The following is an 11575-nucleotide window of genomic DNA, read 5'->3' as shown; positions in this document are numbered from 1 at the left end:
CAGAGTTTCTCCATGTGTTGGTCAGCCTGGCCTCAAACTCTGAACCTCAGGTGATCTGCCCACCTCGGCCTCCCAAAGTGCTGAGTTTATAGGTATTTATTTATTTTTTAAAGAGATAGGGTATCTTAGCAAGCAGTGTTCCATGGAACTTAGAGAGAGAGAGAGAGAGAGATAGGATCTTACTTTGTTCTCTGTTTAGTGTGAGTTTTTTTTAGGATCTCACTGTATTACCCAGGCTGAAGTGCTGTGGTGTGATCATAGTGCACTGCAACCTTGACCTCTTGGGCTCAAGTGACCCTTCCACCTCAGCTTCCCAAGTAGCTAGGACGATAGGCATGCTCTACCATGCCCAGCTAGTTGTGTTTTTAAAATTTTTTTTGTAGAGAAAGGATCTCTCTCTGTTACCCAGGCAGGTCTTGAACTCCTGGCCTCAAGCTATCCTCCTGTCCTGGCCTCCCTAAGTGCTAGGATTATAGGCAGGAATCACCATTCTAGGCCTATTTTCTTAAAATATATCAAAATAACATATAGTGTATGCAAAAGTTTAAAGAACCTAGAAAATTACAAAGAATAAATTAGTGGTTATGAATCATTTGTGGCGGGGAGCATGTCATAGACCCTTTAAGAATGAGATAAAAGTAGTCTTTTCTAAGAAAACTACATTATGTACATGAAATATGTATAGTTTCAGAGAAATTCCTAAAATCCTCCATGTTTTTAGATAAGGAACTTTGTTTCTAGATAAGAAATCAGTAACTTATATTTTGCCTTTTAATTGAATTTTCGATAACTCTTTCATAGAAACATTGTGTAATCCTGGCACTTTGGGAGGCCAAGGCACCAGAGGTCAAGAGTTCAAAACCAGCCTGGCCAACATGGTGAAACCCTTTCTCTACTGAAAATACAAAAAAACTTGCTGGGCATGGTGGTGGGTGTCTGTAATCCCAGTTACTCGGGAGACTGAGGCAGTAAAATCGCTTGAACCCAAGAGGCAGAGGTCGCAGTGAGCCAAGGTTGTACCACTATACTCCAGCCTGGGCAACAGTGAGACTCTGTCTCAAAAAAAACATTGTGTAGTTGTAGTGCTGTTTAGATAAAACACAGTTGGTAAACCTTTAACTTTCACACTGGTGAAAAGTTTAGAGAAGAAAATAAAGGGGATAGTTAACAAGTTCTATTGAATTAAGACGGCTCTGGTATGGCTAGAAGTTTAACAGATATTAGAAGGTAATTACTGACAGTTTTGCAGAATTCAAGTTAACCAATGCAGTTATTTAATTTAAACCATTTTAATGAAGGATCCTACTGCATGACTAGAAGTTTATGACAGTTTTGAAATATAATATGGTCTAGTGTAGCTGGAGAAGACGCAGATGATTTACATATAGCTGATTAATGTGAATACAAGTGATGAAATTTAAACCCCTTTTTTTGTAACATAGCCATAATTTACACAGGTTATTAAGTTTTCATATGTAAACTTAAGAAGTTACTCATGTCAGTGCTGGGCATGGTGACTCATGCCTGTAATCCTAACACTTCAGAAGGCCATGGTGGGAGGATCACTTGAGGCCAGGAGTTTGAGACAGGTCTGGACAACATGAGGAGACCTCATCTCTACAAAGAAATTTTAAAAATTGGGTGTGCCTGGCTACTCAGGAGGCTGAGGCAGGTGAATCACTTGAGCTCAGAAGTTCAAGGCTGCAGTAAATGCACCACTGGTAAAGTAAATGCATTTCAGCCTGGGTGGCAAGGCAGCAAGACCCTGCCTCTAAAAAAAATAATAAAATAAGAGAAAGAAGAAATTATGCATGTCTCTAAATTTTAGTATTTAGTATTCTGCTTTCTTAAACAGTACTGTCTTTGTAAATTCTTTTAGAATTATAATTTTCATGGATACAGAGAAATTTTTTTTTTTGAAATGGTCTCCATTTTGTCACCCAGTCTGGAGTGCAGTTGCATGATCTCAGCTCACTGCAGCCTTCCTGGGCTCAAGTGATCCTCCCACCTCAGCCCCATGAGTAGCTGGGACTACAGGTACATGCCACCACACCCAGCTAATTTTTTGTATTTTTGGTAGAAATGGGATTTCACCATGTTGCCCAGGCTGGTCTAGAACTCCTGAGCTCAAGAGATCCACCCATCTCAGCCTCCCAGAGTGCTAGGATTACAAGCATGAGCCATCACGCCTAGCAGATACAGGGAATGTTTAGCATTCTGTTTCTTATTCATGAAAGCACAAAATGTCTCTAATTTGTTTTATGTTGCAAAATATGAATGCTCTCTGGATAATTGCTGACATGAGAACATCTCGTCATTTCCCACTAGTTGGTATTTATGTGCTGAAGGCTTACTCTACTTCTATAATATCTGAAGAAAATTCATTTAATTTTGTTAAAATGCCTCAAATCAGTATCACATATATTTATTTAGTAAACGGAGCACTGTCACGCTTATAAATTGTGGAGTTGAATAAGGGTTTTTTTTTTAAGTCACATGAACTTCCAGACTTTGAGTTCTTCTCTGAGTAAAAGATTGAAGGTTTTGAAATGATACTGTGTTCTACTCTTTTGCAATTCTTTATTGATAGGTACTCCTTAACATGGTTTGTTTATTTTAAGATAATGGAGTGATTTTGGCTTAAGGTTTTAAGTATAAAAAGAATTAGCACTGATAAAATTTATATACTATAAAAGTATTTTGTCTGACTAAGAGGTAGCTCCTGAATTTACTTTTATATGATATAGCAGAAATTTTTTTTTTTTTTTTTTTTTGAGATAGCCCTGAGGGTCTCCTGCATTCTGACTGACCAGCCTGGTCATTCTAGCCAGACTGGAATGCAGTGGTACAATCCTAGCTCACTGTAGCCTTAAACTCCTCGGCTTATGTGATCCTCCTGCCTCAGCCTCCTGAGTAGCTAGACACACCCAGCTAATTAAAAAAATTTTTTTTGTTGAGTTGGGGTCTGTATTAGTCCATTCTCAAATTGCTGTAAAGAACTACCTGAGACCGGATAATTTATGAAGAAAAGAGGTTTAATTGACTCACAGTTTCATAGGCTATACAGGAAGCATGGCTAGGAGGCCTCAGGAAGCTTAAAATCATGGTGGATCACGAAGGGGAAGCAAGCACATATTACCATGGCAGAGCAGGAGAGAGAAAGAGAGAGTGAAGGGGGAAGTGCCATACACTTTTAAGCCATCAGATCTTGAGAGAACTCACTATCATGAGAACAAGGGGGAAATCTTCCCCCATAATCAGTCACCTTCTACCAGGTCCCTTTCCCAATATTGGGAATTAAATTCAACATGAGACTTGGGTGGGGAAACAGAGCCAGACCATATCGGGGTCTCATCATGTTGCCCCGGCTGGTCTTGAAATACAATTATAAATGTAAAATGCTTAGAGTACAGAGATGTTATTTAAAAGTATACTATTAATGGTGGATATAATCATAAACAACTGCACATAAGTAAGTGCCATTCTTTCAAGCTGTTTTAAAGTCTGTTAACTTATTCTGCTATTGCTGCTTATACTCAAAACCTTTTTTAACTTGGGAATTGCCTTCAGAGTTGCCTATTGAAAAGAGTTCTCATTATTTCATGGTTAATCTAAAAGCTATTATCTTACAACAAAATGAGCTACTTTAAGAGTGCTTGCTATGTGCCAAGCATTTTGGTGAGCTATACGTTGTTTTATTTAATCCTCATTTCTCTAAGGAGTACATATTAGTCCTATTTTACAGCTGAGGAAACTGAAACCCAGAGAAGTTATGTAATAACTTGCCCAGGATTACACAAAGACGTGATGGAGCCTTCTCTTAACCATTAGGGTATGGTACCTCTTAATTAAATCTTGCTCCCCCAGTGACTGGAATCTTCTTTTCTTTGTTTTCATATACTTGATTGGTTCATCTAACTGTATCATCTTGTTAGGGGCAAGATTTGTGAGTGGGTAGAACATAGGGTGGCCCAACAATGGAGTGATCAAAAGATAGGAGGAAGTGTTGGATGTTTAATTTTTAACATCTCAGAGTATAGTTTGAAAACCCTTTTAAAGTAGTATATTAAATGTATGACATATTTCAAACATATAAACAAATAGCCTTATTGTCTTCTACCCATATTTAATAGGTAATTTTAATATATTTCCACATTTGTTTCATATCTTTTTTATTTAATTAAGTACAGCATTAAGCAACCACTGGCCACCTCCCACTATCACCATCATTGGTAACCTGCTGTCCAGGAGTTGGTAGAGTGTATCAATCCCGTGAATATATGTGAACAGATGCCTCATAAATGTGTATAGGTATATGTTATTTCAACTCTTTTACAAACAGTAGAAAAATAGATTCTTGTATATGTTTGTCTCCTTAAGGACATGCGAGAAGAGTTTTGCATTCACAAAAAATTAAAAACTACAAAGGAAAGAGAATAGAGAAGTCTGACTAGAATCAGACTTAAAGCTTGTATGTCACGGGATAACACGAGCAAACTGAAAAAACAAGCCACAACGAAAATATTTGTAACCCTATATCCATCAAAGGACTAATATCTAAATTATGTACATGTATGTACATTAAATCACAGGTGCTGTCACCAATCCTAACAACTCACTGATGTGGCGGCACATGAGACATATGTTAAAAATCTTCTAGTATTGTGAATTTGTCCATTTTTATATGTAATTATGTAAATTTTTGCTGTATATGCTTTGACGCCATGTTACATGTATGTCTACAAGTACAGAATTATGTTTTTCTAGTGAAATTTTTTCATTTTATAATGGCTTTTATTCTCAGTTATGCCTTTTGATTAAAAATCGGATATAACTAGATTTTCTTTGTTTTTATTTCAAATGTAACACAAAGTCTGTTTTTTTACCCTTCAGCATAAGTATGTCTATTTTAAACCTAAAATAGCTACATTTTGGGTTTTTTTTTAATAAAATCTTTTACCAGCCTAGTTTAGTCTGTTTGCATTTGTGTTGATTATTCATAAATTTGGATTCATTCGTTATTATTTTAATGCTTTCCATGTGTTATGCATTTTCTTTACTTTATTGTCCCCCTCTAGTCCTGAGTTCATTAATACTACTCTTGTATTCTTTTTTCTGTTTTTCTCCCTTCGTCTGTTGGTTCAGAAATTATACATTCTTTCTCTCCTTAGTGGTACCTTTGTTTTTTGACATACATAAATAAAGTCTAAGTTAATAATATTTGTACCCCCTTTTTAATGCTGTAATTGTTAAAAGAATGCCTTAATGTAGATGTCTCCTCTGTCTTACATGTTCTTGTTGTTTAGCATTTTAGCTCCACTTGGTTTCTGTGCCCCATATGATTATAATTACTATAATAGTGATTATTACTACTATTTATATAGCTAAAGTTTATTTAGATTTATCTGTGTGTTTACCATTTGCTTTGCTTATCATTGCTGCTTGCACTCCTGCCCTCTAGGTTCAGTTTTCTTTTTATCAAAAAGTATACGCTTTATCTTTCTGTAACCCTCATGTCTAGGAATGAGAGAGCACTGTCTCAGTTGCAGAGCTGGCAGTATTGTCTCACCTTCAAATCTCTTTTCCTTGTGTAGAGTTGCTGTTGTTTCTTAAACACTGTGTCTTCCACAAATACAAATGGGAATTTAGTAAATATAATACAAATACAAATGGGAATTTAGTAACTATAAGGTGGTATTTCACATCAGAGGGGGAAAGTAAATGTTGCTGTGACAAGTGATGAGCTAAATAGGGGAGAAATATAGCTGGACCTCACTGTATTGTGTTCAAATCCTGGCTCTGACCTTGTTTACGCCTCCAGGTCTCATGATTCTTATCTGAAAATGAAATTGATAGTTTCTGAGAAGATTAAATTAGAATAATACATATTAAGTGCTTACCCCAGTAAATGAGACATAAGAATTAATTACTAGATAGTAGTCATAGGTTTTTTTCTTGCATGTTTTCGCTTCTTAATCTGTACATAATTTTAATGTGATTAGACTCTCTCAAGTCTGTTATGTGGCTAGAACAGCCATTTAGTTGGCTTTACGGTAAGCTGATGTTGGGGAGCAAAAGTATAGGTACTAAATTCATATTGAGATAATAGAATACCTAGTATTACAGTTAAAATGAATGTTAAGAGGTTTTTTTTTTGTTTGTAATCGACTCTGGAGTTAATGATGTAGGCTGTTTGCCAAGTACTGTATGTTGAATATATTACAGAAAAATGTCACCTTGGTACCTTCTTGAGAGACATCAAAGTGAGTCCAATAGTGTTTGAATGTCAGTTCTTCCCCATCACTCTACAGTGTATCTAGTAAGAATTGTCTTAATCATAAAGACAGGTAATGAAAATGATTTCTAACTTCTAAGCTTTTATGGTTTAAAAAAAAAGCTTCTATAAACTAAATATACTTTAATATTTCTCCTCCCATGCTGTTATAATATGCTTAATTTTCTTTAAAATGGGTGTTTGGTAGTGTCATTTGCAATATATTTATTTTTGTTTTCTAAGCATGTTTTTATATTTGTTTAAGGTGGACAGGCATGTAGACCTGCTAGAAGTTGCCCAGGAAACGGATGGGTTTTCAGGAAGTGACCTAAAAGAGATGTGTCGAGATGCTGCCCTCCTCTGTGTTAGAGAATATGTTAATTCTACAGCAGAAGAAAGGTATGTTATTTTGACTTGATTTTTAATTCTTGTGAAAACCTTTTAGAGATTTTAGGTTAGTTTCTTTTATTTTGCTTTATATTAGAAACACTGCTTATGAAACAAAAGGTAAATTTGAATGATCACCACCACCCCCAACTTTGTTTATTGCCATTTTTCCAAAGCAGAGTTCTAAAAATGAAGCAGGGCAGAATTGTGGGAAGGGTCTAGAATGAAGGAGGAAAAAAACTGAATTTCTTCTGATGATCCATGGAAATTTCACATGTAAATGTGAGGGGAGTTAGAGGTATTGAGGACTAGACCTCAACTTGTTAATGAAAATGTATTTACTAAACAAAGAAACCATTTATCACTGCAGCAAATTTTACTTGAAACCAGTTCCAATAATTGAGCTCTGGTGAACCACGTCCTTTAAGGACGTTTCCTAAAAGGCCACTTGTCCAGAACCAATGTTATACTGCATTTCTTTTCAGAATAACTACTTTCTAACAATTTTTGTGATTGTTGGTGAACCCCAGTGTACTTCTAGGGGTTTTGTTAAAGGAATTCAACAACTTTTACCCCTTTGTTTCTTGGTCTCCCTTCCTAGGGTTTTCACTCCTTGCCTGTGGTATTCATATATTTAGTTACAGTGTGTTGCCATAGCAAGCTTCCCGAAACATGTTTTGCGGGGCTGTTTTGGTGTAGAAAGGTCTGCGTGAATGCTACTGTGTCAACCAGTAGCTATGTGTGCAGTGGTTCTGGACTCATCATCATTAGTGCACCCTCAGAATCTACCTTCCAAAGGTTTTTATTTTTATTTTATTTTTGGAGACGGAGTTTTGCTCTTTTGTCCAGGCTGGAGTGAAGTTGTGCAATCTTGGCTCACTACAACCTCTGCCCTCTGGGTTCAAGCAGTTTTCCTCCCAAGTAGCTGGGATGATAAGTACCTGGTTCATTTTTGTATTTTTAGTAGAGATGGGTTTTCGCCATGTTGACCAGGCTGGTCTCAAATTCCTGACCTCAGATGATTGACCTGCCTCAGCCTCCCAAAGTGCTAGGATTACTGGCATGAACCACAGCTCTTGGCCAGGTTTTTATTCTTAAATATAAGATTAGGAGGAGAAGTAACCGACCTGTTAGTAAATTTTGCTTATGTAAATTGCACTAATAATGAAAGATCTGTTTTTTTTTTTTTTTTTTTTCCTGCCCCAAAGCCCTGAAAACTATATTTCAATATGAAAAGCCTGGCTAGTTTTATATTGCATACTGAATTTCATATTTTATAATTTTATATTTCAGTATGAAAAATCTGGATGGACTTGGGCTATCATAACTTTTTCCTGAATGTTTTTCCCTGAATGTTTTTAAATTACAAAGGAGCCATAATATTCTGAATTTTGTTTCTCATTGAAGTAGGGAGGATTTGGATTAGTTGGCTTTTATTGATAGTGAAGAACTTTACTCTCAATTTGTAAAAAACAAAACATGCATGTAAGTATAAAGCTAGGAATGCTACTTTTTAATTCCATTTTTTATGGGAATAACTTGATTTTTTAAATTGGAATTATAGTCCCATTTCAATAAACTATATAACATTTTTTACCTTATGTGAATATTCTGTACATATATTCTAGATGTGAGGTCTTTGATTGTAGCCAGTCATTTTAGCTTCCTACTACTTAGCAGTCAGTGCTTTTAAAAAATTCCTTATGATTTCTGTATGAGTAGATAACTCCTGAAAGAATTTATATGAAGCTGTTCATTGTGGTTGTCTTTAGGGTCTTGAATGGTAAAGAGATTCCATTGTTATACCCTTTTCTACATTTGAAAACAAAATTCTTTTTTACCACATGCATCTCTTTTAAATCTTGGTAAAGTATTTTAGGGAGGTGTATTCTAAAGTTATTTGAGTATTTGGTGGTTTTGTTTGCATTTTAGCCATGATGAAGATGAAATCCGGCCTGTTCAACAGCAGGACCTGCATCGGGCGATTGAAAAGATGAAGAAATCAAAGGATGCAGCATTTCAGAATGTTTTAACACATGTTTGTTTAGATTAAGAGTAAAGATCATTTGTACAGTTCAGTGATCTAGTTTGGTGTGTCCTCTTATCAGTTAGTGGAAATAGAATGGAAGGAGTGCTCTTTAAACAATGAGGGAGCTTAATGTTTATGGTTTTATACTCTGAATTCTAAGTTATTGAGTTACAGTTTTTACATAAATGGGATTACTGTTTGTCAAAAATCATGAGGAGGAACAGTTGAATCCAGCCTGAACTTGGGTGCTTGTGTTTGACCTCTTTAGCCATATGTTGTACAGCCTTATAGAATCTAAGCTGGTCTTAAAAGTCATAAATGATTCATTGGGTCATTAGTGAGGAATGGGGATGTGGTTAGGTGCTGGTTCCTAGACATGTGAGTATGTGTTTGTGTGTGTGTGCGTATGTGTGTGTATATTAAATGTATATATCCACACATTTTATATTGACATTCTGTAGATATGTTTGAATACAGAAACTTTTTTTTACCCTAACTACTGAATCCCAGAGTACCAAATAATATATAGTAAAACTAAGGTTTAACGTTGTGTCAAAAAGGTACAGTGATTCAGCCATTTCCGTTTGTCATTTGTTTCAGTCTTTTTTAAGTTGGATGTTTTTCTTTCTGCAGTTGATTAGTTGGATCCTCTGCATCTTACATATATACATGGGCTCAATTATTATGTTTGTCAGGAAATAAAAATACTGGTTAAATGATCAGCATTGAATGGTTGTTAGGCACTCATGTGTTCAACACTGATTTCAGCTTTCTGTAAGCATACTGAGTAGAAACTTTTTTTAAAGTACAAATTGATTTACATGAAAGTGGATTAGAAGGCCTTTCAAAAGAATGGGTTTGAAAAACCTCAGTGCCCTTTAATACATGTACATTTCTTTCCTTTCTTCATTTACTGTAACATATGTCTGTTCTAACTATGTTTCTTAAAAATTATTTTAAGGTTATATGTTCTTTAATTATGGTCAATTATAATTTGGTCACCAAAAATGAAATAATAGTTTAACAGAAGTAGCTGTTACTAAGTGTGCTAAAAATACTCATTTTGTTATTAATTGTAGTTTTCTTAGTATATCATAAATTGTGCCCTGGTCAAGTACAAATGTACACATCAAAATGCTCATATTGTATCCATCTGTAGTCATTTGGTGTGAATTATTTGTGAAATTTTTTTGTTCAAAATATTACTAACCAGAATTCTGTTATAGGCACCTAGACATGCAGCATGAGGAAATCGGCACAAGACAATCTTGAGGTGCCTTCTGAATCATCAGATTAAATTATGCTTCATATGTTTTTGCTTTTACGTATTTCTTCAAAAGCTCTCAATCTTTATTCATGTGTTACTAGATTAATTTATCTGATAATGTTTCTCATAAGAATCTATTAGATTGTTTATTCTTCAGTTGCACTTTCAATGGTGGGGTGGAAGTTTCAGGTGAACACTGGATAACAAAAAGCAAGTTATGGAAGATTGTGAAGAGGTTGGAAAAATTGAATACAAGATACCAAAAATGAAAAAAAAAGTGTCCCATTTTGAATAACTATCTTATACTATTATTTTATAAATGTGTAATAAAGGGGTCCCTCTTTATTGGTTGTTCTCCACTTAATCTTTGGTCTTTCTCAGTAATTTCAAATTTTCTGGGTTTTTTTGGTTCAAAACTTGTGTTTAGACTTTATCTTGCTATGGAGTTTTTATACTTTTATAGCACATATCCTAGTATCTAGTCATTTCTGTTTTAATGTGAATTTCAGGAATCATTTAACTTTAATCTGGTGACTTATTAATTGAAAATAAGGAGTAATGTATACTGCCACATGTGCTTTCTTTTTGTCTTCTCTTAAATTCACAGTGTCCATTAGGAGTGGTTATTAAATTTTTTTGTGGTTTTAATCATGAAACAAAGTTAGAGCAGTATACTAATCCCAGCAACCATGACTCATGTAGGCATGTTAAGACCATAAAATAATTCAGGAAACTATTTTCCTGATTTTTAAATAATTTTTAGTGTTATGTGACATGTATCCTGTTTTAGACATGCATTTCATATACGCAGTTGAATTCTGGATTCTAAGATAATTCATTTTGGGTAATACTTAAGAGTACTGGATCTAGAATCAGACTTCCTGAGTTTAAACTCAGGCTCCCCATTAACTATGCGTCTGTGAGTCCCAGTTTCTCATCTGTAAAATGGGGCAACAGTGGCACTTATTTTAAAGGGTTGGATAATAAGATAATGCATGTAAGGCACTCAGCATAGTGCCTGACACAGAATTGCTGCTCAAACCTTAGCTGTCATATTAATATTGTCACTTTTGCACACTGATGCACATGTCCTATTGACCAGCCTCATTCTTGAAGCATTCTCCAAGCTTAAACCACTTCCATAATCCCTAGGCCTGTACTCTAGGGATTGATACTGAAAGGACCACTTATGTCATGTTTCTCTAAAAGCATCATTGCTGTCAGACTTTTGATAAGTCTGATGTTTCTCAAGCTATTTCCAGGCCATTTTCTGTATAGTTTAGAAATGAAGTATTTGATTCAGTTCAGTATCTCCTTTACTATGTCTCTCCTTTTGATCTCAGCCAACCCCCCCACCTGCAGGTAAACCCAGCACTCATGATATTAAGAGCTGGGTTGGGGTAATCTATTCTGTGTGGATCATAATAACCTAACATTATTTAATAGCTATAACTTACAGGTTTAATGCTAGATGAGGATGTCTCAAGCTGTGCTTGTGTAAAAATGTCGGCTGCATCATCTCATTGGTAGGAATTTTTTACTGGAATTATGTTATTGTGGGAAAATGTTAACAGATTTCTTCTGGATAAAGAAAATAAATTGGATGATACATATTTTA

General features: G+C 35.2%; 1 protein-coding gene across 3 annotated transcripts in view; it reads left to right on the top strand.

The window, feature by feature from the left end:
* Nucleotides 1–11575, top strand: part of ATAD1 (ATPase family AAA domain containing 1) — a 55596-nt gene extending 44021 nt beyond the window's left edge. The window contains exons 9-10 of one of the 3 annotated variants that reach the window (XM_017536372.2): nucleotides 6540–6673; nucleotides 8594–11575. In XM_017536372.2, coding sequence (XP_017391861.1) covers nucleotides 6540–6673; nucleotides 8594–8714 — 255 coding nt within the window. In that variant the 3' untranslated portion in view covers nucleotides 8715–11575. The remainder of the gene's footprint in view (nucleotides 1–6539; nucleotides 6674–8593) is intronic. The other 2 variants (XM_017536374.2, XM_037741283.1) reach the window with 2 other exon arrangements.

The sequence above is a fragment of the Cebus imitator genome, unplaced genomic scaffold (assembly GCF_001604975.1).
Source record: "Cebus imitator isolate Cc_AM_T3 unplaced genomic scaffold, Cebus_imitator-1.0 Scaffold97, whole genome shotgun sequence".
NCBI classification, from domain to species: Eukaryota; Metazoa; Chordata; class Mammalia; order Primates; family Cebidae; genus Cebus; species Cebus imitator.
This window is presented reverse-complemented; position numbering and strand designations above follow the sequence as displayed.